The following is a 26,756-nucleotide window of genomic DNA, read 5'->3' as shown; positions in this document are numbered from 1 at the left end:
TTTGGTCCTTCAAGCGAAACAAAAAGTCCAAAGTACGCGCGCGCCTTCGCCTGGAAATGCAAGCATTTGCGTCTCGTGTGGGCGCGCCGTTGCGTTCAAAGTCTCCGACAAATCGCAATCTTGGTCCGAGTTTGCTCCTACTACTACCTATCAGCTAGTTTTTGTCACCAACATAAACGATGAGATTCGCCGCTTGACAGATGAACAGCGAGGTCGTCTCGGATCAAGCACCCGGAACTGGCGAAGAAGTACGCGCGCGGGGTTTCCGCCCTGCGGCGTTGACCATGTCCGACGCTCCCTGAAGGCGTCGCCGTATCCTTCCGCCGGCCGGGAGCGCGCGGCCCCTTGCTGTGATATCCTTCCGCCGGCTGAAATCGCGCGGCCTTTCACTAGCGATGCGAACGGGCGGCGGCGAGGCTGCTTCAGCTCACGACAACCACCACCGCGACCCCTGAGCGCTCTCAACAATCCACGCCCATAGCCGAGCAACGGGGGACCTTCCGCCTCTTGAGCGAGAACCGGAACCACTCAGTCTATCTTGTGGGCTTCGCGCGGCGGCCACCCAAAGTCTTGATAGACGGACGAGCGGCTGCCGGACACCGGCGGACGGACGGAAGGAATGGAGCTCATCACTATCCTCGAGAAGACTATCTCTCCAGGCGAGTGGCTCAAACGGGCTGCGCCGGGGCCGCCGTTGGCCGGACGGGGCGGCGCCGGTCGACCGGTGAAAGTTTGGGGCTGTTAACTAGCTAGTTAGCCGGCTAGGTAGCCGGCTATTTGGCTGCTAGCAACGAGTTAACCGGGGCGGTGCGGCTGCGTCGGCCCGCTCAGTTTACCATCCGGCCTCAACTCGTCGTCATGTTGTGAGTCGCCTTGGTTCAGACGCGCTTGTTTATGGGCTTCGTTGTCGACGTCGTCGTGGTGTCGCGACCCTGCCCATGCCTTTAGCTGCTTGGCTAGCACCCTAGCATTCCTCCTATTTGCCGTCGTCAACATTCTTTTACGCTCTCTGGACAGACGAGAGGCCCTTCACCCAACTAGTTTGGTTGTATTAAACCACTTCCGAGTGGACTGGCAAACTTTATTGTGGTGTCTGCTGCGTTAAGCGGGCCCGAGTGGACGCCGAGCGCGAGCTGCAGTGCTAGCAAGCTAACGCGCACGTTGGCGCCTTGCCGTTTTTGGTGGCTCAATTTTCACACTTTTCGAGCCACTTTTCACTTGTCATGTTTGATTATGTGCAGATCGGAATGAGCTGGAGGCGGCGCAGAAGTTTCTGGAGCAAGCGGCCATCGAGAACCTGGTGAGTAAGATGACGCGCGAGCGTGGAGCCCGCCTGACCGGCGCTAGCATTAGCGTTAGCATCAGCCCCTCCCGGCGCACCCTAAAGGCAGGCTCGGCTCGCTCGCATGTGACCCCGGAGGTATCTCGGGGCCACCTCGGGCACTCGTCGTGCTGTTATTTAAGACGCTGGTAAAGACTAATATTCGTTACCGATTAAAGTTTAGACCGGTGGTGCCACGCGATGCATTGTGGGTGAGCAACGTCACTGGCCCTAATACACTGTATGCGTTTCAGGGGTTTTTCCTAACACTCATGAGAGTTGGCATTGGTTTTGTTGCTTTAAATTGTTGGTTTTCGAAACAACGCTCAAGTGCTTTACTGATACTGGCCAACTGTTGGTGCCGATAACCGGACATTTTGACACGTATCGACAAACTTAACGACCTTCGATCCGGATCGTGACATCAATTGGTTAACCCTTTAATGTTACCTTCATATTTCAAAGAATTATTCACAATGGGCTTGTTGGGTCCTGTTTATCAGGACAACATAACCTTCATGTTCAAACTGTTGTTTTCATCTCTCTGACTAATTAACATTTTAGGCTCACAAAGACCAAAAAATTAGAGATGTGCAGAAAGGTCAGGGGCCGAAAAATAGCAATGCAAAACTAAAAATGCATTGCTATTCTCAGCCCCGACCTTTCGGCCCATAACTACAAAAAAATCCAAAATTTATTTGTCAGAATTTGTAACATTGATGTCCTATTAGGCTCGTGTGTATGACCTAGCACTCCCCCCTCCCCATGCGCGAGATTTCCGCCCCTCTCGCCATTTTGGAAGCAGGAAGTTCGGTATCAGAACCCCGGGAAACATAAACAGTGAGGCATTTCGACACAGGTCGCTCTTTAAAAATGTTTGGGAATTATTGTGCGGTAAAGAATTACAACAACCGATCGAATAGAAAGGAGAATGTACAGATCGACGGAACCCCATTGAGCTTCTTCCGGATCCCTACATGGAGAAAAGGCGAGGTGAAGGTCATATCTGAACTTAACAAACGTCGAAGAATGGCATGGGTTGCCTTGATCAAAAGAAAGGATATAACGTTTAATTCTACAGTTGTACACAGAGTTTGCTCTATGCACTTCCACTCCGGTAAGTTAATTTCATTTGTCTACGTAAATTTCTGAAGTGAGTTTGCTTGCAGTAGGCCAACTGGGAAACATTGAGCAAGGTAAATCTGTTTTCTAAAACACAGCATTGATTTGTCACTTAACAATCACAGCTCAGCACAGCACAAATTCAGATGTTCATGGCAATGAAAATGGTAAACACACATAGCCTACTTTTGCAAGATGATGGTGTTGCCGTTTGATACGGTCATAATGTGCAGGTCCTGTACCCATCCGCAGCAAAACTGTTCATAGCTTTGTAGCGATTTGTAATTGCGGAATTGGTGATGAGTGTAGTAACTTACACCAAATACAGCAGAATTTCCATTTCGCGTAATTTACTCCATTTGCCTTCGGCTTGCTCGTAAGGGTCAACGTTGTTCACATCCTTAAGTTTGATCAGATATCTGTCCCTCGCTTTAATAACGAGTTTGTCTCTGTATCGAACTGGCTAGTTCGAAGTTTTCCTAACTTTTTTCCATCTTGTGGCACTCGTAGTTGAATTGTATTTGCCGTTTAAATGTCCCACGAACCAGACCTGCTTCCAATATGGCTGCGTTGTTGTCAAATCTCACGAAATCTCCCGAGATCCCTCATTGCTGTGACGTAAACGCTCGAGCCTAATTGACAGCCAAACATGCTCAACAAACCGTTTCGAAGCTTGATATTATATATTCAACTTGTTCGGATGAACATTCAATAGGAGGGAAAAAGAGACTGAATAGTTTGATAATTCAACAGAAACAGCAGGTATGGTCATCTGCGTTTTTGGCCTTTATACATACCATGGTCAAAACAATTTATATACAGTAGAACAACTACTAAAAAGTTCAAAACAGTGCAAATATAACACAAAAATATGCCATCCAACACAAAAGCTGCTTATGGACTGTAAAAACCTGAGTATTTAGTTCCTATAACTTTAGGCCTCTCCAGTAGTTAAATGAACTCTTTTGCCAGGCAGTCACCTACACACATGGGTACTGCGCCTGATACAAACTGCTGTGACGATGTAGTCTACGACAGTGACGCATTATTTACTCGCCACACCCACCTTTGGCAAAATAAAACCACGAAAACTAAAATGAACGGATAGAAACGAAATGAAGATCGTCGAGGATTCAACAGCAATTCTTGCATGAATGAAGGGAATGGTTTCCATTTGCGAGCAAATCCAGTATCTCATGATGAGACTGGAGGAGGACTCTGATTTAGTACAGGGTAGTTATTTTTTTTTTTTTTTTTTTTTTTTTTTTTTTTTTTTTTAATAAATATGGCGGCTAATTGAGACGTGACAGAATTAAGGGGCATAGTTGTTGATTTCAGTAAATCACCAAACACTTACGTAATCAAGTTCCTATGGCCCCACTGAAAGTCCCTACCTCAGAAGGAACTGAAATGGTTCTCGTAACTCGAGATCCTGGTCCCGACTTCCTACATGTGCGAACACGCAAAATAATGACATTGGCCCCAAAAAAGGTTCCATAGATTGTTCCTATAGCGCGGCTAAAAAGTGTTTGGAGGACGTCTTGTTGTGAGGTTTGTTTTTTCACCCGTCACTTTATCTTGAACACACACATATTTATGTAAACATTATCACTCACAGACTCGTCCAAAGATGACACATCTGAGTCATCCTCTTCATCAAGTTTTTGAAAGAAAGCAAAGTTCAGTTTACAGATCTCCAAATAAACTCTTCACAATCACTCCTAATCGTGGTCACTGATACGCGAGCCTTCTCTTCCTTCTCACAACACACGCCCTTGACCTCGCGTGCAAAAATTTTAATTTGCGGTTTGACGTCAGAATAGAATCATGGAATATGTTGTTCGCTTCCATGCTTTCCGATTGGGAAAAGGACAAGAAATAACAAATAAGTTGACATAAACTAAGGCGATAACATTCTAAGGGCATTGTCTCCGGTTTTACTTGGTCTATTGACAGAGTAAAAACAAGGATGAAGCTCCACTTTCGCACTTTTGAAAGAGGGGTACCGCAAACGAGTGGGTGACGTAATCACCATGTCACGAGGCTCATGAGATGGCTTGCGCCTGTGCGTCCACAGACCTTGTAGCAGGGTTCCCCAACGACCGGGCCGCGGACCGGTACCGGTCCGTGGCGCATTTGGTACCTGGCGGCGCAGAAATAATATATTAACGACTGTGTTCTGGCCGATTGACTTTGGCCTGTGCCGCTTAACACGCCAATATCCCTGTCTACTCTAGATATACAACTACAGAAAGGGACGTCGTCATAGAAATGCATTGCTTGGACTGTTAGCAGTACATCTTGTTTGTATATCTATGTGCACTTGGCCTCGATAATAACGTATGATGTAGGTTGTCACCCATCACATTTGTTCCCGAAAATAATTGGCCCCCACACTAGAATGACAGAAAAAGACATCTTTGGACAGATTTTTTACGTGGAAAAGGGAAACTCACAAGCCAGAAGATGAGCCTACGACCTCAAGAAAACAAGATCTATGCTACTTCTCAATCACTAAAGACCCACGAACTGCGAAGGAATGGATTTGTGACCCCGTATGTTAATAAACCGAGTGATTCGAGCATGTCCGTGCAACAAGAATATCAGCTTGTAGAGATCGCAAATCACGACGACCTTAAACGTACATTTGAGACAACAGTCCAGAGTTTCTGAATTAACGTCATTTCGAAATAGCCTGATGTCGCTAGGAGAGTATTGAAACAAACGAAACAAGCTCAGGCCTCACACTAATTCAGCGGGTGAGTTGTATTTTCCCTGCACTTGACACGATGGGGCTCAAAACAAATGTTATTTTATATTTGCTGTATTTTTCTGCCACACATTGTTGGTGTTCTGACAAGTTTGGCATGCGCGTAACGTTAAAAATGACCGCGACTGCGGCGATTCCAAAGTACACTTTCTTTCAAGAAAGGAATATAAACAGGGGTGCACATAATTTTTTTGCCCAGGTTCTCAGAGGAGGACCTGGAGATGTAACTTGGTCCTCATTGAGCTTGAGAGCCGACCCGCCTGATGCGATAAATTTATGACAAGCTTTACTTAGAGCCAATTAACTTTAATTAATTATATTAACAATTAATGCTTGATTAACATCAACTGGCACAACAAAATTGCCATTACTTTGAAGTGAAATGTAAAGAAATAAAAAGCACCAATTCAAAATAAAGGGCATTATGCGGCTCCCACATTAACTCCAAGCCTTTTTAAAAGTGGGATGTCCTCCTCATAAGACCTCATTGAACATGCATGTTTAGCTTTGTAAAATGCAAGCAAAAACACGTTTGTCAGTGCATGTCGCTGTTCATTACCTTTATTCCGCCACTTGTCCATAGGGCGAGTCACTCGCCCTGTGGACTCGCCGCGAGTGGGGTCCTGTTTGACATCGATAGTTTGCTTAATTGCCACATGCTGTTTTTTTCGTGCTTTTCAAAGTTTGGATGGCTGAAATTCTTTGACCGTACATAAAATGCGCTGCTCTTATCGGCGACATTGGGATTCTCACGGCACAATTTGTATCGCATTTCCGTGCGAGCATCATTTGCTTCTAGCCGTGGTACCTCCTGTAGCCACTTTTCAGCAAAAGTCCTTTTTTTCGGTAGCTCCGGTGACGTCTCTGTCGTCTGTCTGTCTTTTGACGGGGGTGGGGGAACACGGAAGTAATTACTCAGTGTGGCCTGCCTCTTCGACATTTTGAGTAGTTTTTTTCTCGTGTCCGCCGCAAATACAGTGGTCAGCCATCGGTACGCAAAAGCGTATGGAAGCCGTTGAGGGCCAGCGCGTTTGTCTACGTCCAGTACGCATGCGCGCATGCGGACCACTTATGTGCACCCCTGAATATAAACTTACGTTTGCCATGTTAGCTGCACGCAACTCTATCACTTAGCGACTTCGCCGTGTCATTAAGCATTAGTTTACGCCATTTTCGTGTTGCACTTGTATGTTTAATATGCATATAATTTTTTACACCGTTGGATAACATTGAGAGTCCAACTGAATATAAAAGGCTTTTTTCACCGACATAAACGTGTTGGGAGCAAAATTTTATAAGGGTGCAAAATTTGACAGAACATTGGTCCGTGAAAAAAAAGACCCAAATCACTCCGGTCCGTGGCGCAAAAAAGGTTGGGGACCCCTGCCTTAGATTGTTAAGGAACAATCTAATCCATCCCATGGAAACGCTAAACATCGATCAATATTCTTACTTGAGGTCTCTGAGAGATGCTTCTGTCTCTTGCAGGGGGAAAAAATATTTGCAAGATAAACATTTGAGTTTTGGAATACTTACTGTTGAAAACATTGAACTTTGGAAGCGATTCTGCTAGCCGTTTTACTAATTGTTGACATGTTATCCTTTCAGCCGACCTTCCTGGTGGAGTTGTCCAAGGTTTTGGCCAACCCGGGAAACACTCAGGTGGCTCGAGTGGCTGCCGGCTTGCAGGTGAAGAACTCGCTGACCTCCAAAGACCCGGACGTCAAAGCTAGATACCAGCAAAGATGGCTGGCCGTGGACGCCAATTCTCGTTGCCAGATAAAAAACTACGTAAGTTGGTGGTGGATGAGTTGCCGTTGTCCGTTTTGATAGGGTGTCCTAGCCTAAAACCCATAACTTACGATGCTTGCTGCCCGGCAGGTTTTGCAAACGCTGGGCACGGAGACGTACCGGCCCAGTTCAGCGTCACAGTGCGTGGCCGGTATCGCTTGTGCTGAGATTCCCGTGCACCAGTGGCCCGAGCTTATCCCGCAACTGGTTGCCAATGTGACGGGCCCTTCCAGCACCGAGCATATGAAAGAGTCCACCCTGGAGGCCATTGGCTACATCTGCCAGGACATCGTGAGTTGCCGCTAGCCCCAATGCAAAGGCTTACCTTTTCTGCTTAAGAAAATGTTTTGCATTTGGCTTCTTACATTTAAGAACTAATCTGTTCTTTCGGCTCCTCATTTTTAACCTCATCTGATGATCATTTGACGTATGTAGCTCTTAATACATATCGTCCAAACAATAATGAATTATGTGTTTGCGTGTTGTTCTAACAGCATCGAATTTCGTGTAGCCGGCACTAGGTTTAGGTTTTTGCTAAGTAGGCTTACTCAAATCTGGTTAATGAGTTGAATGTGTTTTGTGGTCAGGATCCTGAACAGCTCCAGGAAAACGCCAACCAGATCCTGACCGCCATCATCCAGGGCATGAGGAAGGAGGAGCCCAGCAACAATGTCAAACTGGCCGCCACCAACGCACTCCTCAACTCACTGGAGTTCACCAAAGCCAACTTTGACAAGGAGGTGCACTGTTGCCGCCCTGCTCGCCCGCCACAGCGTTTCTCCTTTCTCGGTGTTTGACGCTTGTATGTGTCGCAGACGGAGAGACACGTCATTATGCAGGTGGTGTGCGAGGCCACACAGTGTCCGGACACACGAGTGAGTAACCCCATCGGGTGCTGGGACCTCACGCTAAAATGCATGCAGCTCATCCTGTGATTTTTGTTTTTAGGTGCGAGTGGCAGCTCTTCAGAATTTAGTCAAGATCATGTCATTGTACTACCAGTACATGGAGGCCTACATGGGCCCGGCTCTCTTTGCGGTAAGACTGACAGCAAACCAAGTGACGACCCATCACATAGATCCAAAACTGCAATCAGTTACCTCATCCCATATGGAGAAATCATCATGAGTAGCCCAACATAAAGCGCACTGCAGTAGCCCAGCCTTGAGTTTATGAAGGCACGATTTGCTTGTTCAAGGTCATGGCGCCTAAGAAAAGGCTTTACTTTGTCCAAGAGGCGGAGCTGGAATAAACTTGCTCTTAAAACAGAACTATAGTTATCCCTCACTACTTCGCGCTTCAAACTTCGCGCCCTCAGTCCATCGCAGATTTTTTTTTCCAATTAAAAAAAAAAAAAAAGACGAGCGATCTATTCGGGACAGCTCGTCTCATTCTCTGTCCCTCCCTCTCCCTGCTCAATGTTGTCAGGCAGTGAGTGCATTGGAGTTGCTTATTAAGGTAAACGATGATTGACAGATGTTCAATGTTTGATGTGCGGTTCTCTGGCAAGATCAGAGCGCCGCATATGTCAATCATCGTTTAACTTGTTAAAAAGTTGCGGCAACTCTGTGTGTGTAAATGAGCAGCTGGGAGGTGTGAGAGTGTTGGGGCCGATCAGGCTGACCACTTCTTTCTTCACTCAATGGGGCAGTTTACATGGCGACTCTGCGACACAAAGACGCAATGACTGAGTTGCGGACTCGCCTCGCGTGCATATGGTGTCGGCGAAGACTGAAGGCGAAGACGAAAAATTCTGAATCCTGCCTCCAAAGTGGAAGAATCCGATTGCAGGGGGTTGAGGGGGGCTTCCTCGGCATGCATATCAAAGGCTCCTGCAGCGCGAGACCGCGTCGTTAACTTCGGCACTCGTACATGTCACATTGGGCGTGCGCAGCGGTGCTACTAAACATTAAAAACAGCAAATGTGGCGGAATGTCGGCTTTAATTTACTGTTTTAATAATATTTTTAAATATGTTGAACGTTTCAATTTTTGTGCCTTTTTGAGCAAAAGAAAAATGACATTGCTTCGAGTGGGCGAGCATATTTTTTTTCCGGGCTGAGGGAGCTTGGTGGGGTCAAAGTGCATCATTCTCTGTCGCCCGGTAAATCTGCACTGCCCCCTAGGGCCTGGCATGAATACTACATCGTTTTCATGGGGAATCGCGACATTGTTCAAATGGAGACGCAAATGCAAATTTGACATTTTTCGTATTCTCGGAGAGTCGCCATGTAAACGGCCCCAATGAAGCAACTAATAAAGCCAAGCATTTTTCTGCCTATTCTTGTTTAAAAATAATTTGGTGGGACAGTAACATGTTAGAAACTTAACATAATTATTACATTTGAAGTACTTAAAAAACATTTATTAGTATATATAATATATATAATATAATTTGGGGGAAAAAGTGAAAAAACTTGTTGTCAAAGTTGAGCCTGTTATCGAATATCAGAGATTTATTTTCATGCGTCTTAAAAAAAGGAGCTACAGTGGGGCAAATAAGTATTTAGTCTCTCTAACGTTCTATGTTTCTCTTTTACGTTTGAAGTGGATAATTTTTCGTTTCCTCATTATTTGCCTCTGTTTGCTCCTTTGTTTACGTTTTGGATATCGCTCTGTGGAGTCGTTTTTTTGTTGGATTAAATGAACGAACTCAATACGAGCAGTGAGAGTCCTTTTTGCCGCTGTCCGGTGGGCTTGTGAGGAAACGAAGAGCGCGTCGAGCTGGGGGCCTTTTTTTGGTTTGGAACCTACACCCAGGTTGACGATTACAGGCCTCTCTAATCTTTTCAAGTTGGAGAACTTGCACAATTGGTGGTTGACTAAATACTTATTTGCCCCACTGTATACAGCCGGAGTTCGGTTCAAGGGCATTCATCATGGATGGTGAGCCAAAAGTTATACAATCAATTTTGCTGTCATTAAGGTGCAAATTTCAGTGCTCACCACTGCTTCACATTGGACATCCAGTCTATTAATTTAGTGAGAGCAGTTCGTTCATTGGGTCTAAAAGGCAAATACAACTGCAAGTGATTGCCATAAAAATGAGATACTTTTTTTTATATTTGATCCTGACGGTAACTAGTTAACTGTAAATGGAACAGGCCCTGAAATTGAACCTTGTGGCACCCCACAAGACAGACAAGTTGATGAGGAGTAAAATTCTCCAATCATTGAGAAGCACCAGTTTTTTTTTTTTAATTGATCCTAAAAGTAACAAGTGTAAACAGAGCAGGCCCTAAAATCGAACCTTGTGGCACCCCACTAGACAGAAACGTTCGTGAGGAGGAAAATTCTCCGATCATTGAGAAGCAACATAATAGCACAGAATCGCATGTAAAGCAAAACCTTTTGTATGTCTCAGATCACCATCGAGGCGATGAAAAGCGAGATTGACGATGTGGCGCTTCAGGGCATTGAGTTCTGGTCCAACGTATGTGACGAAGAGATGGATCTCGCCATCGAAGCCTCAGAGGTTTGTGAGCTTGTGTATGTTCTCTGCTCACAGGAAATTCCTTTTCTAGTGTTTCAGTAAAGAATGAATGCCTCTCATGTGCTTTTACCAGGCATCGGAGCAGGGCCGACCGCCTGAGCACACCAGTAAGTTCTACGCCAAGGGGGCGCTGCAGTACCTGGTCCCCATTCTGACACAAACCCTCATCAAGCAGGTAGCGTCACGCTTTCCACGCCCTTTTTTTCTCGCTTCTCCTCAGCATTGACATTTGTGCAACATCTGTCTGTGGCGCTCAGGACGAGAATGACGACGACGATGACTGGAACCCGTGCAAAGCAGCCGGCGTTTGTCTGTTGTTGCTTTCTACGTGCTGCGAGGGCGACGTGGTGCCGCACATCCTGCCCTTCATTAAAAGTCACATCAGACACCCCGACTGGCGATACCGCGATGCCTCCGTCATGGCCTTTGGTTCCATCTTGGAGGGACCTGATCCAAGCCAGCTCAAACCGCTCGTCATCCAGGTGAGATGCTCGAATGATCCTTTCCAGCCGTCCAAGTCAAAATGGATTGGATGTGTATCGTTGTCCATGGCAGCCAATGAGTTGATACTTTAAAACAAATGCACTCGACGTGCAAACCATTTTTGAGGCCCATTGACGCGCTTGGCTCCCCTCTACGGGTGCCACTAGATGAATTCCCAACATCGGAGGATACAGATCGCCTAACAATCATTGTTTTTTGTTTTTTTTTTTGCTCAGGCCATGCCAACACTAATTGAGCTGATGAAGGATCCGAGCGTGGCGGTGAGGGACACCACGGCGTGGACGGTGGGCCGGATCTGCGAGCTGCTGCCTGAGGCAGTCATCAACGAAGTCTACCTACAGCCGCTCCTGCAGTGTCTGATCGAGGGCCTGGGTGCTGAACCTCGGGTGGCCAACAACGTGTGCTGGGTACGTTTGCGTCTGGCGTGGTGTCGACGTGCGTGTCGAGGAGCTGACGCCTGGCCGTCACTTGTCCCCTCAGGCTTTCACGTCTTTGGCGGAGGCGGCGTACGAGGCCACCGAGGCAGCCGAGGACCAGGAAGAGCCCAGCACATACTGCCTGTCGTCTTCCTTTGAGCTCATTGTCCAGAAACTGCTGGAGACGACCGACAGGTCAGAGAAAACGGAGATATACGAGCTTTTGCTTGTTGCTTAAGTTAGATTTTTTTAAACCAGCTAAACAAAAATAACAAACCTAAATCAAAATTTCAAGTAACAGTCAACACACACAGTGCTGGAGACTTTAAAAAATGATCATGGCAAAAAAAGTGTTTATATTGACTCATGCGTCAGCATTGACTGTGCTGAATGAACTAAATCTGCTGTGAGAGTGAACTGTTTTTACATTGACCACACAGTATCTTACTATTACGAGTGAGGAAACACTTCAACAGCTTTCCGACTGTTCTAACGGCTCTACAGTAATCCTATACAGTGGTACCTTTACCTAGGGAACATCTCTACATCAGGTTATGACACACCTCAACGGGAAAAGATTATCTCTTGTTACGAAAGAAATTTCAGGATACGTTAGGCGTTAATACAGTATGGGGTGCTACTCGCAACTCCCAGAGTTTACCGACGGTAACATACTTATAGCTGCTCTGCCATTGGCTCTTGACAAGCATCTTCCTGGCATCCAATTGGCTAACAAGGACCTATACTGTATTCATATGTGTGTATCCCAGTGTCCTTTTCATTCGCCCCTCGGGCAATGAGATGTTCCGACAGCTGTACGTGGGCGTATTGAAATCTTAGTTTTCTACATTATGCACAACTCATTTTCTCTTTGTGCAATATTGTAATACCCCTTTCCCACTGGCCAAAAAACCCGTGTCAACCCACTAACAATCGGCTTTTGGTGGCAGGGGGAAAGGTGCAGTGACCGCCTCGACCCGTGTCAATCGACCCGCGTTAAAATCACCTCTGCTTTGATCGTCATGCAGTGTGAAAGCAAAACCCCGGGTCAACAGTCAACACCGTAATCTACGTGGTGACGTAGGCTAGTACGTGATGCGTCATAACAAAAACAAAAACCATGTGCTCTAACCCGGATCCACATACGGCGAACAGTCGGTGTAGCAGCGTTAGCAATAGCCATAACAGATGAAACAAAGGCTCTTCTCCTCCTTCTGTGACATACATGACTCCTTTCAATTTCAAACCAAAATTCACGTCGCCTACGTTGCCCCAGCACAAGCAGAGTGTTGATCCTTTGCTGCATTTCGACCATTTTGAGGGCAGTAAAAAGCATGAAAACTGAGAACACAAACGGAAAGGAGGCTTCCATGTTGCTTTGCATTGTTTACTTCCTTGAACTGAATGAATTCGGTCGCACTTGTCGAAGCGCATCTTAGCGTGGTGACGTCACGAACCTTGCGCAAGGCTGAGGAGGGGTGGGGTGTTAGACGGCTAAAAAAAAAAAAACTTTTTTTGTCAATGGGAAAGGTGCCAAATGCCAATTGCTAGTGGGTTGCATCGGCTTGGAAAAAAATGCGCATTGACCCACTAGTTTCAGTGGGAAAGGGTTATAATTGTCAAATGTATTTGTTACATTTTTCGATTCATTGTTATCCTTTATAAAGGATTTATGTCTGTATTTTGAGGGGCTTGGAACAGATTAGAGCATTTACATGGAAAACGTGTCTCTACTTAGGGAATTTTCAGTTTATGAAACTACTTCCAGAACCAATTAATTTCGTAAGTAGAGCTACCACTGTATTAATTGTCAATAGCATCTAAAGAGTTAACAGTCAATATTTTCTATGTAACCTGTAAGAACCCTGTGTCAAACTTGTCAACAGACTTTGAAACCAATCTCTTAATTCTTCCTAATAATCATTCCTACGTCATTTAATTTGCTGTAAATTTGCGTCAAGATTTCAAAGGGTGTCTTTTTGCCTGAGAGAATGCCCCTTTTAAAGGGTACATGGCAGCAAATGTTAGCAATTCCCTGGCTTCGCGTCGGTCCGGAGACGTGACTGCTCTGCTCACATTGCCCGCAGACCCGACGGCCATCAGAACAACCTGCGCTCTGCTGCCTACGAGGCCCTCATGGAGATTGTGAAGAACAGCGCCAAGGACTGTTACCCTGCTGTGCAGAAGACCACTGTGGTCATCATGCAAAGGCTGCAGCAGGTTTTGCAGATGGAGGTGGGAAATTTATTCTAACAATTTCAATGTGGTCGTCCTCGATATGTTCAATTCTCATTCTTTGATCTTTTACCTCCAGTCGCACATCCAGAGCACCTCGGACAGAATCCAGTTCAACGACCTTCAGTCGCTCTTGTGCGCCACCCTGCAGGTGAGCCGTCCACAGTCCCTGGGCGCGTGTCGACTTCCGCCTGACACCTTCTCGTGCTTCCTCCCAGAATGTTCTTCGCAAGGTGCAGCATCAGGACACCGTCCAGATCTCGGACGTGGTGATGGCCTCGCTGCTGCGGATGTTCCAAAGCACGGCCGGTTCTGGAGGCGTGCAGCAGGAGGCGCTCATGGCCGTCGGCACACTAGTGGAGGGTAAGACGCGCAGATCCGAGTCTTGACGCCTGACGTCGAAACTCAGATGGGATTTGGTGTTGCAGTTTTGGGAGCAGAATTCCAGAAGTACATGGAGGCCTTTAAGCCTTTCCTCACAATCGGCCTCAAGAATTACGCAGAGTATCAGGTAGGCTGCCATTTGAAGATGGGGCTCTAATTGAAAACACCCATTGACGGGGAGTGATCCAGCCCTGGGTTTATGCGGGTCATTGAAAAGCATTCATGAAATTGATTTTTACAAAATTCAGGCCTTATAAAGCAATAAACTAAATATTTGAACCATTAAAAATTATGTGAACCTGATGGTTAGAAAAACGTTTTTGAATAATTTATTCGTCCAAATCTAATTTTGATTATGCGTGTGAATAGGCACAGAGGTGACATCAGAAGCGCCTTTCACATATACCTGAACACTGTTAAAATCCCAGGATTTAAAAAATTCAAAAATTCTGAAATTCACCTTTAAAATAAAGACCTGGCCATTTAAATGGTGTCTATAAAAGTCGTAAAGCAAATTAACAAAAATGAAAGAAATTAACAAGAATTCTTCAAAGTATTTCATAATGGGTCCAAATTATTTTTCGAACAGATCATGTGACTAGCACCTTAGAGACTGCATTGCTTAGCCAAGACCACACCTTAGGAGGCAAGATGGATATTTAGAATTCCTGAAGCTCATTGAAACTGTGTCAAAATTGTGCAAAAAAGTAATTAGAGCAAAGGGTAGATACTTTGAAGAAAGTTGAATGTAAAACCTGTTTTCTGTTATCTTTTTTTTTTTTTTTTGGTCAAAGACATAATTTCACATGTTCATTCATAGTTTTGATATATTCAATTAAATAGCACTGTGCTGTAATTACAAGTGGTTCTTTGAATTGAAGGTGGAGTTTTTAGCTGTCCCCAGTGTTTTTGAGCCAGTGTAGTTAGCAACGAACTGAGATCTTTTGTCATCTTTTGGAAAAATGAGCGCATTAGATTGCTCGTTAGTCGTTACTGAAAGTAAGCAGATTACATTAATGTGTTACTGACATTACTGGTCTTAACTCATTCACTCCCAGCCATTTTCTTTTCACCGGTGCAACCCCCTTCACTCCCAGCCGTTTTACTGGATTTTGACAGATTTTGCAAGGCCCACAGAAAATTCTGTTCTATTGCTACAGTGGGGAGAACAAGTATTTGATACACTGTCAATGGGAAAACCCATTGGCAGTGTATCAAATACTTGTTCTCCCCACTGTATATAAACACAAACACCCGCCAAAAGAACGATTAGACTCTCTTCTTTGAGCAGGAAAAAAAAGTTCATATCTTTTTCAATTCTTTAGAAATCAGCATTAGAAAATAGCCTAGTTTGAGCAATTTTCCAATTTCTGATGAAAAAAGATAAATTGAGCTTTTTGTGAAAGCATACATTTCAAACATAACTTCGACTTTAACACAGCTATTTTTTGCTTTAGTTACATCCCAAACATCTGAATTAATGTTTTCCTTGTACAAAATAACAACAAGACAAATAGAGGTTTTGATAGCAAAGTAGCAATTTATTTACACATAACTGAGAGATGACGCTGCTGTGGCCGCGACAGCCGGGTAAACCTTTCCCTCATCTCCGCCTGTCTCATAAAGATGAATTTTTTTGAGTCTCTGCGGGCTCTGCTCGCGAGCAGCACGGACCGCTGCACTGGTGGTCCCGGTCGTTCTGCTCAGTCGTCCAGCGCCTGGCATCCCAGGCATCCTACCGGTTGTTCTGCTCGGTTGTCCACCGCCTGGCATCCTGGACGTTCATTCGGTCGTCTTCCGCCAGCGCCCCGGCTGTGCGGCCCGGCCGTTCATTGCCATTGAGTCAAGTTGGGGGTCTTACCAAATGCGCTACTGCCCTCCAGTGGCCTGTTTAATTGCTTTAAAATGGATTTTCAGCTTTGTGCTTTGGAACTAAATTGAATCAGAACCCAGAGATGTCTCTTGTGGAAAAAAAACCCCGTAAAAGACGTATAAATACGTCTCTGGGACACTGAAACAATCAAAAATAGAACGTATTTATACGTTTTTGGGAGCAAATGAGTTTGAGCTTGAATTGGCTGCAAGTACGACGTTGGGAATGCCCCTACACTCTAACAAAACATGATTTGACCAAGAGAATGTGACTGCAAATGCTGACCAAAAATGATGTCCGGGTTCTAAAATTGCGCCAGCCGCCCTCCCCGCACCATGGGATAAATCAAGCCACTTTCACACAACCCGGTTTGTTCCCGGGACATTTCCCCATGTATGAAAACCATGACACGGCTAAATCCCGTGTCACCTTACACGGGAATTTACCGGGATATAAGTATGAAAGGGGCTTATGTGAGGTCACAAGCTTTCTAAAACAAAATTGCCTGAGCAAAATGCACACGGGTCCCACTTATTTTTTATTAAATTTTTAACAATTGGTTTGTTCCAAGTAGGGGTGTAACAAAATGTCGAAATGGTGATATATCGTGATACTTTGTATCCCAAAAGGTTATCGAAATGCTCCTGCCAAGAATCGAAATATCGTTTTAAAAAGGTGTCTGTTTTAAAAAAAAAGGGAACCAATAAGTTGCTACCAAAATCTTCCACCATAATAGTGTCTGTTAACTATAAGGCTGCACTGATGGTGCTCGACGCCCAATCATTTAGACTGTGAACGTTTGTTCATTCGAAATCAGAGCATTTACAGTTATTCTGTCCGATTTTTAGCTCACTTGCTGTTCATTTTGGGGCATTTACAGGTCATCTCCTGTTGAGTTTGAGTCACTGCCCATTGATTCAGGTGATTCCCTGGTCACTTCCTGTTCTGTAACTCAAACATGAAGTGACCCATGAAATACCCCAAAATCAACAGGAAAATGACCTTAAATGGCCCAAAATTACCTCATTGCCTGGCATTGGCTGCCACTACCGGCCATAGACGTCCAATCCATTTGAAGTGGGAGGGATGGCAGCGAATGAACGAATGTTCATTCGCTGCCATCCCTCCCACTTCAAATGGATTGGATGTCTACAAGTGATAAACTCATTACAATTCACAGCAGAAGTTGTTTGTAGAATATCCTAGAATGATTTCCTGACCAATATTTAGATAATCGTTGTATCGCCATATCTCATTATCGTGAACTTTGTATCGCGTATCGTGAGGTACCAAGAGGTTCCCACTCCTATTTACAAGAGTTCTCATTGAGACGACTCAATTTAAAGCGGCTTGTCCATCTTGCAGGTATGTCTCGCCACCGTGGGTCTGGTGAGCGACCTGTGCCGAGCGCTTTCGTCCAACATCCTTCCGTACTGCGACGAGATCATGCAGCTCCTCCTGGAGAACCTCGGGGTGAGTGACTACAAACCGCCACGCCTGCCGGACCTCTCGTCTGAGCTGCTTTTGCCGCGCGCAGAACGAGAACGTCCACCGGTCAGTGAAGCCGCAGATTCTGTCGGTGTTCGGCGACATTGCCATGGCCATCGGAGGAGAGTTCAAGAAGTACCTCGATGTGGTGTTGAATACGCTGCACCAGGCATCCCTGGCGCAAGTGGACAAGGTGAGCCGGCTGATGGACGCACTGAGCACTGTCGCGACACTCAAAACTATTTTTTTTACGTGTGCTGCAGACTGACTACGACATGGTGGACTACTTAAATGGGCTGCGTTCAGGTTGTCTGGAGGCGTACACAGGCATCATTCAGGGGCTGAAGGGTGACCAGGAGAATGTCCACCGTAAGACTCTTCTACTCTTTTCTATCACACGCACGCTGATGTCCGTTCCGCTTCCTGTCTGAAGTCCAGCAGGAAGCTTTGATGACATCACAGAGAAATTGGGGGTCTTTTTCACCCAGAAAGCTGCAGGCAACATGCCAAACGTCAAACAGCTTGCTGGTTTTGCGGGACCTCACAAACCTAATTTAACCAAAAAAAAACACTCCAAAGCATTTAAGTCAGACTCATGAGTAGATTAAATTGATTACATGACATAACAGAAATAGGAAAGTTTCATGTGATGAGAACAAACAATTTTCTATTGATCTAGCGCAGGGGTCTCAAACTCATTTTATCTCTGCTGGAAATTGTCTGGGCCTGCATCAAGTATTCGCCCCAAAAAAGGAACTCATGTTGCAAAATACCCTTTGGCTCTGGCTAACATGTTGTTAAAAAAAAAAAAAAAAAAATCAAAATACAGTGATCGCTTGCTACTTCGCGCTTCAAACTTCGCGCCCTTAGACCATCGTGGATTTGTTTTTTCTAGGGCTGTCAAACGATTAAAATTTTTAATCGAGTTAATTAAGCTTAAAAATTAATCGTAATTAATCGCAATTCAAACCATCTCTAAAATTGCCATATTTTTCTGTAAATTATTGTTGGAATGGAAAGATAAGACACAAGACGGATATATACATACAACATACTGTACATAAGTGCTGTATTTGTTATAACAATAAATCCACAAATGGCATTATTAACATTCTTTCTGTTTAAGTGATCCACGGATAGTAAGACTTGTAGTTCATAAAAGATAAATGTTAGTTACAAGTTATTAGAGGTGTGCAAAATTTCCGATTCTTAGATTATTCGCGATTCAGCCGTGGAAGATTCGAGAACGATTCACAAACATCCAAATTCCGATTATTGAAATATGCCAAGTAAAGCGGAAGTACAACACACTCAGCGCGCCGCGCGGTCAATGAGGAACGGAGCGAGAGTAGCTAAACATCATGCTTCTCATTACCCGGCCCCTCGGGTAATGCCAATGCTCAACTCATGCCACGAGATAAAAAAAACGCAACAACATACGTGACTGCTGCCAAAAAGCTGCTACAAAGTACATCCACATAATGTTACGGTAGATATCATTTATATAGGACTAGTTGCAATATAGCTTCGGTAGCGTTAGCAGCACACCTACAAAAAGCTAGATGCGGGCGTTAGTAAACGGCCGCCATCTTAAAGCTGTACACTTCCCTGCAAGGCTGTTGTAGCGAACCTTCCAAGCAAACCTAATTAACTTTTTATCAAAAATACTCCTAAATCGGTAAAATATTGACTTGAATCTATCTTTAAAATAGTTTTAAAACTTTCTATGGAATAACGGGAGCAATTTTAACAACGGTTGATTCACAACATTAAATTAATTGAATGTAGTTTAAAGCTGCTGATACAGAATGGGGACTGGAGTTTTTTTTTTTGCAGTTATTTTTGTATATTTGTTTACTGCTATATGTTAACTTGATACTAAAATAGTAGTTTGGTTTAGCCTGAGAGTATTTTTGAACAATTTTGGAACTAATGTACAAAACATTTAAAAAAAAGAAATTAAAAATTAAAAAATAAATAAATAAATAAAAAAGGAGGGCGGGTGCATCAATAATCGTTTTATAATCGAATCGGAGCCTCTGAATCGTAATCGAATCGTTAGGTGCCCAAAGATTCCCAGCTCTAGTTAATTGCGTCAAATATTTTAACGTGATTAATTTAAAAAATTAACGCCCGTTTACGCGATAATTTTGACAGCCCTAGTTTTTCCAATTTAAAAAAATACAGATGAGCTGCCTCTAGCCAATCGCACTCTCACACTCGCTCCCTCCCACCCTCTCCTTGCTGTTTGTTTGCCAGAGACTCTACCTTCAAAGCGCCTTATGCGTCAATCATCATTTTTGTTAAACAGTTGCTGTGGCAACTCATTGTGTGTAAGTGAGCAGCTGGTGCGGATTTGAGTGGACACTCAATGAAGCATTTAATAAGCACAAGCATTTTTTTTTTTTTTTTAATGGATTGGGTGTCTAGTTTTTTTGTGTTGTTTAAAAACAATTCTGTGGGACAATAACAAGTTTAAAATTTATCATAATTATTACATTTAAAGTGCTTATAAAACATTTATTAAAATATATATATATGGCGAAAAACTGTTCCGCTCTGAGACCCCCAATTTGGCCAAATTTCAAAATTGTCTGATATGCATGTGTGATACATCATTGGAAATAGTGCTGCAACGATTAATCGATTAACTCGAGTATTTGATTAGGAAAAAAAAGATTTGAATTTTGCTGATTGGAGTATTCGTTTGATTATTGTGGTGTTGTAATGGTTTATTTTGAAAGTGTTTGCATTCAGTTTTATTGATTTAAGTGGATACTCTGCCCTCTAGTCTGCCTCATTTCACATGGGTGAATCCAGCTGCTCCATGTTGACCAACCTAAGCGAAGTTTTATTTTGAGTTAGCTTTTTTTAATGTATTCAGAATTTAGTTTGAGTATATTTAGCCATTTTTTGGTGGGAATATGTGCCTGAACCATTTGTTAAGAGCATTGTTTAAAAAAAAAAAAAAGTTTGTGTTTTATAGCATTTAAGCTCGCAGACTTTTGCTATGTAAGTTATTCAATTATTTTTTGTTAAACATAGATCCTTATTTTTTATACTGTTTGAGGCTCGGCTCAGGTATTTTAATTGTTCATGTTCCTTAACCGATTACTCGATTATTCGACGACTAAAATAATCGATAGCTGCAGCCCTAATTGGAAAGCTAAAATCTCAATTTTCTGGGGGAAGAAAAATTTTGAACCGGAGGGCATTTTAAAAAAAAAATGTTTTAAACCCTAGCTTGAAATAAGAGTGTGAGAGAGCATAATTAAGACACCATGATTTTAACTAGATATTATCGCATACATACCTTATTTCGATCTAAATACTTTGTGTAGCATGTATCACTGAGTGTCAAAGACACAGCTGTAAATGGCCACAGCCGGACCTTTTGGGAATTTTATGGGTGAAACACGGTAATATAACAAGGGTCGCAATGCAGAAATCGCAGACAACAAGGAGTGGTCGAGATTTTCTTTTTCAAATGTTTCGCCTTTTTAAACTTTGTTTTTTTCTTTCCAATTTTTCTTTGATCGGACCGATTATTTAAAATATCGGGGGAAATGCGACAGTAACAAAAAAATACAATTAAGTGATAGCTATGAGGTATATATCCGTGACAAATTAACACAGTATTTTTTTCATTGTGACGTAATTTTTTAAAAAGTTTAGAATATGAAAGTGAATAATTTTATTAAGGGTTTTTTTTTTTATATACATGAATTTGACACAATTTAATGATTCTAAGATAAAAATGATAGCTTTTGAATAATATAATTACTTACTTTTTATGGCTGGGTTGAAACAAAAGCGTTTGCGCGGTGTCTATAAACGGGGGTCTCCAGGGTAAAACAGACAAATTAAAAATAGTTTGGGGGCTTCATGCATCATGAAACTGCCATGGCAGCATGTTCTTTTGGCTTAAAATACAGCAGTTTATTTTGAAGAAGGGTGCATTTTCCCCCCTCGTCTGTGTTTTCCACATGTTTTTTAAAATTATACTTGGGGGTCAGGGTAAAAAAAATGTCTTTTAGGTAGGTATCTCTATTCAATGATCGATCTGAATAAATACATGAACAGAATGAACAATTTTATTTTTGGGTGGGGTGCGCTACTTCGTAGTTTTCCCACTTACGGCGGCGGGTTCTGGTCCCCATTAACCGCGAAAAACGAGGGATCACTGTAAATCAGTGGTGTCCAAGCTATTCCACATAGGGCCGCAGTGGGTGCTGGATTTCATTCCTACAAAACAAGACGACATCTTTTCTCCAATCTGGTGTCTCATAAGTGTAATCAGTTGATTGCAGTCAGGTGCTGCTTGTTTTAGCACAAACTTCATTGGTTAAACTGTCTGTGCTCGATTGGTAGGAACAAAAACCAGGACCCACAGCGTCCCTTGAGGACAGGTTTGGACACCCGTGCTGTAAATGAATTCCTAGGGCAAAATTTGTGTGGGCCACGCCTTTTTTTAAAGTATATTTAAAGGAAGGACTTCTAATTTGTTCATTACAAAATTCTTGACATTTGATGTCAAATAGTGGGCTCCAAATTATTGTCCCCCTGGCCTCAAAAAACCCTTGAGCCGCAAATTTGAGACCCTTGATCTAGATTTCGTACAAGTCTGTGTTGATTGCACATGTGTGTGCTTCTCCTAATTATCTTTTTTTTTTTTTGTGGAATCAGCGGACGTGTTGCTAGTGCAACCTCAGGTGGAGTTCATCTTGTCGTTTATCCATCACATCGCCCAGGATGACGAACACTCCGACGTGGTGGTGGGCAACGCGGCTGGACTCATCGGGTAAGGCCAGACGACAACTCTAACCTCTCTGTTGCTAAATGAGCAAATTTGGGGCATTTTGTAGTTTTTGTTTTGAGAATTGAAGGGCAAAGGCCAGCACTTGATGTGTTCCAGAGCGTGATACGCAAACTCTCAAAGATGGTGGATGTTAAACTGGACACTTAGTGTCCTCTGTGTGCAAAAGTCCTACAATAAAACAAAAGTATATAACAATATTTAATTTTTACTTAAAATGAAAAAAAAAATTAAAAGGAATGATTTGAAATATACAAAACGAGAACAGCTTTCTCCTTTTTTAATTAATGTAAAAGATAAAGGTTACAATTAAAGATGTCATCCCGATCGATCAGGTCCGATCACGTCATTTTCAAAGTATCGGAATCGGCAAAAAAATATTCGACATGCCTTTTGAAATTATTTATTTATTTATTTTTGTTTTGTTTTGTTTTCTAATTGTATTTAACGTTACAGACAAAATGTCTTACACTCATCCAGAGTAGTTTTGGCTTAAAGTAGGGCTATCAAATTTATTGCGTTAACGGCAGTAATTTTTTTTTTAATTAATCATGTTAAGTAATTAACGCATGCGCTGCAAGACCCACTCGCGCATTGTCGCGTGCAATCTATAAAGACGCCGTTTTACCTATAGATAGCGCCTAAAGGCAATGTATAATGAGTAGAGAGAATTTTGACAGCCTTTGGTCCCATTTTTTAAGTGGCTAAAGCCTTAGAATACTTCTCTCAGCAATTAAATATAATGTGGGAACGTGGGGAAGAAAGGTAGTAGTTGATCATTTTCTTAACACCCTATGTTCTTTCCCAACGCAGAGAAGATATATCAATTGGTAGCCCTACGCACATGGTTGCACTTCCCATCATGCATTTGGGCAGAAGTTAAATGGCTGCAGTATCATTTACTGAAAGCTCAACAAATACACTAGATGGCAATATTTAGTCGCAATATACAAAGTCACATTTATCCTTTAAGAATTACAAGTCTTTCTATCCGTGGATCCCTCTCACAGAAAGAATGTTAATAATGTAAATGCCATCTTGAGGATTTATTGTCATAATAAACAAATACAGTACTTATGTATGTTGAATGTATATATTCGTCCGGGTTTTATTCATTTTTTTCTTAATGCATTGCCAAAATGTATATGATAGGGAAAAATTATCGGGAAGGATTGGAATTGAATCGGGAGCAAAAACAAAGCAATTGGATCAGGAAATATCGGGATCGGCAGATACTCAAACTAAAACGATCGGGATCGGATCAGGAGCAAAAAAACATGATCGGAACAACCCTAGTTACCATGGATAAAGACATGTAATTCTTGAAAGATAAATTTGAGTATGAGTTGTAATAATTTGATATTAAAGAGCATTTTTGTTTTAGTTTTAATCAAATTTGTAAAAATTAGTTTAACTAGTCGATCGCCATTGTTGTTGACTACGCAATGCACTCTGGGAGGTGACGTCACTGCCAAGCTACAAGTGTCACTCTTTAGCTACATAAACACGTCGGTTCTGCCCTTCCAATTTGAACCAGAGCGGAAAAGTGATAAGCAGGACAGCACTGTTGATATTTCATAAATTTGCGTAAAAGGGTTTATTGAACACACAAAAAGGTAGACACAAAGAGTCAGTGACAGTAGGTCGGCATCAATTTAAAAAGAAAAAAAAAAAGGAAAACCATGGTGAGAGATAGACAAATGAAAGAAAAGAAAAAACAAAGCGGTGATGCAACTAGCAAGAAAGAATATACAAACTGTCAAATGACAGCAAGTGAATATCTAGGCAAGCCACCTAGGATTGGTTTAAAGACACTGCTGATGAGCTGGATTTGTATGCAGGTATTACATCGGGAACTCATCTCACAGCTCTGTAACAAAACAATATGACCTGCAACACAATGTGACAAAATCATGCCAGACGTCATACTGGCTTTGCTTGCACAGCTATTCTCCCAGTACAGCCCAACCGCGTCATCACCCGCAGCGTGCATTGCGTGCACAAAACATGGCGCCCTCCGTAGGTCAAAACATGTACTAAATATTATAGATTTATAAATGGAGGGCAATAATACATTTTTTTCTAATAACATATTTTAGTAAAAGAGAACAAATGTGACTTATTAGAGCCTACAAGCCTTATGTCAGTGGCTCCTTTAAAGAGCTTATAAGGACAGTTGGGGAGAGCTGTCCCGTTTTTTTTTTTTTTTTTTGTGTGTACACATTAATAGTTGAATAAAGGTATTTGAAATTTTAAAAAACCTGGAGGATTTTAAAAACCATTAAATGTTTTATGTACTTTGAAAAATTTTTTAAACATTGTTTAATTTTTTTTAAATGAATAAATTTAGCAAAGCTTTGAACATTTGTTTTAAATTAACTAAAAAAAATAAAAATATGTTAAAATTTTTGCTTTAAAAAAACGGACTAGAAGAAGATTGAAATGTTTTTAAAATAAATAAGAATGTAAATATTTTTCGGGTGACCATAGTATGAGATTAAAATGATTTATCAAGATGAATTATTTACAAATGTGCTAATTAAATCTTTAAAAAAAAAAAAAAAAAATTCCCATCCCCCTAAAAAAAGTTCCCGTTTAGTTGCCAATGTAAAAGTCCATCTCCTGCAAATGACCATGTGTTGCTATATGCGGCAGCGACCTCTTGACGGCGTTCGGCAAGGACATCATTAAACTGCTGGAAGCTAAACCGCTAATCAACGACATGCTAACCGAAGGACGGCGCTCCAAAACCAGCCGGACCAAAACCTTGGCCACTTGGGCTACCAAGGAGCTGCGCAAGCTCAAGAACCAGGCCTGGTCAGAAATAAGCACCATATAAATTAAAACAAAAATCTACTCTTGAGTTTGTATATCCTAATAAATGTTTGTTTTGCGTCAGATGAGCCGGCAGCATTACACAAGCAACACACGTGTGCATTTGGACGTCTGGACGTTAAGGACAAAATGGACGACGTTGTCGGCCCGATTGACAATGATGACGACGACGACGATGACGAGTGTCTGCGTGAGATGATGACATCACCACTTTGAGGTCTTCTTGCCCCTCTCCCCCCCTCCCGACAGCCTGCGGACAACTGACTCCTCCCTTAAATGAAAGCCCCGCCTCCTGGCGGCGGGGAGGGGCTAAAATCGGGACTTGTTGCTTTGGCGTCTCTTCCGACCGGACGGACAACGGACAGACAACGGAGCCCCTCCCGCCGACGACGCGTCGCCCGATGAAAGCACTTGAGGGGCGGGTGCCAAAGGAAGCGGCTGCACTTGGTTTGGCTTTTGGCTCACTCAACATTTTTGCTTGAGAATTGAAGACGTTTGTTAAAGGTTCTATTTTTCCATTATGGTTCAAAACGAATAAAAGATTGTGAAACATTCCCCAAGCACCCCACGTTTGTTGACCTTTTTTTCTTTCCGAAACCTGGACTCGCTTTGGACTTTGACCCTTTTTCATACCATCTTTTTGTTTGTTTTTGCGGTTTTATACACGGCAAGTTTTTTTTTTTTTCTTTGGCCAACGGGAAGTTGAGTTGGCACGCTCCAAATGCTGAAGCAAACAGCTTCCGGGGCTTTTATTTTGGTGAGCTGCAGCAGCTGTTGGGAGAACAACTTCCTGTGTTGACAAGTTGAGTTGTCATTGAGTCTTTTCATTTCTTATTGAGTGAACTAATAAAAGTCTATATTGTTCCAAAGCTTGTGCCACCTCATTCACACACAATGCAAACAGTCGTTTCACGTTTTAAAGATTTTATTTTACAAGTGTGAAAAGTTGTCTTCATCCTAAGAAGGTGGAGATGAAGACGCTGGTGTCCAAGTTGAGCGTGGCGTGCCACCAGCGGTCAGGGAAATAAAGAACCTGTAGTTGACGGAACAAAATGCAACAATTTAAAAAAAGTGCGATTCATCAGCCCCGTCTTTTGTCATTATTGGCGAGTGCTAAGAAATATGCAGATTCTGTACGATTAATCGATTTGGGGGGGGGGGGTTCGAATCAAATTTTTGCTGCTTCGAGTATTCGTGTACAGTCATTAGAATGGCGTAATCATTTGTTGCAAGTATTTGCAGTCTTTTCTATTTGGGTGGACACACTTCCTTCTAGTGGTAACAGCGAATATGACAAGTCATTTAACATGGATGCTCCCTGTTAAGACCAACATAAGGTAAGCTCTTGTTTGAGTACATATATTAGATTTTTGCATAGGGAGAAAATACTTTTATTTTTTACTTGCAAATTTTAAAGTACTTTTGTACTTGGGTATTTTTTACATAAGCAATTTTGCACCTGCATCTGTACTTAAGTAGGAAAAAAAGTACTTCATCCACCACTGTGAACTAAACGACTACAATGTGACACTAATAATGTTTAAGTGTTTGACTTTGTCCTTTCTTCGGTTACCTGTCCAGGTCGAATGGTGCACTCAAAGGGGGCCTGTTGCTGTGGCAGCTTCGGGTAGACGTCCCTCAGCCACGCCAGAGTGCTCACATTAGGGTGGAAATGCGGCTCATGGTCGGGCGGGTACAAGAACCAACGC

At 42.9% G+C, this 26,756-nt stretch overlaps 2 protein-coding genes and 1 non-coding gene across 3 annotated transcripts in view; 2 read left to right on the top strand and 1 right to left on the bottom strand.

Moving 5' to 3' along the window:
• Positions 1 to 299: 299 nt before the first annotated feature.
• On the top strand, positions 300 to 25,910 carry kpnb1 (karyopherin (importin) beta 1). Its single transcript, XM_057861378.1, has 22 exons — positions 300 to 659; positions 1,242 to 1,300; positions 6,822 to 7,004; positions 7,095 to 7,295; positions 7,592 to 7,744; positions 7,820 to 7,879; positions 7,953 to 8,042; positions 10,368 to 10,478; positions 10,570 to 10,671; positions 10,754 to 10,978; positions 11,216 to 11,407; positions 11,481 to 11,611; positions 13,504 to 13,651; positions 13,731 to 13,802; positions 13,870 to 14,014; positions 14,080 to 14,162; positions 17,274 to 17,381; positions 17,446 to 17,589; positions 17,660 to 17,765; positions 22,083 to 22,197; positions 24,868 to 25,029; positions 25,112 to 25,910. Coding segments are annotated over exons 1-22 (2,631 nt in total). The 5' UTR covers positions 300 to 619; the 3' UTR covers positions 25,113 to 25,910.
• On the top strand, positions 17,802 to 17,945 carry LOC130904998 (small nucleolar RNA SNORA79). Its single transcript, XR_009061001.1, has one exon. It is a non-coding gene; the product is annotated as a small nucleolar RNA SNORA79 (small nucleolar RNA).
• The window catches only part of jmjd8 (jumonji domain containing 8), a 14,084-nt gene continuing 12,649 nt past the window's right edge, over positions 25,322 to 26,756 (bottom strand). The window contains exons 8-9 of the mRNA XM_057861380.1: positions 26,621 to 26,755; positions 25,322 to 26,080 (exon numbers count right to left, since the gene is read on the bottom strand). Of these exons, the coding sequence (XP_057717363.1) occupies positions 26,000 to 26,080; positions 26,621 to 26,755 (216 nt within the window). The 3' untranslated portion in view covers positions 25,322 to 25,999. The remainder of the gene's footprint in view (positions 26,081 to 26,620; position 26,756) is intronic.

Source organism: Corythoichthys intestinalis, chromosome 16 (genome assembly GCF_030265065.1).
Source record: "Corythoichthys intestinalis isolate RoL2023-P3 chromosome 16, ASM3026506v1, whole genome shotgun sequence".
In the NCBI taxonomy this organism is placed as follows: domain Eukaryota; kingdom Metazoa; phylum Chordata; class Actinopteri; order Syngnathiformes; family Syngnathidae; genus Corythoichthys; species Corythoichthys intestinalis.
This window is presented reverse-complemented; position numbering and strand designations above follow the sequence as displayed.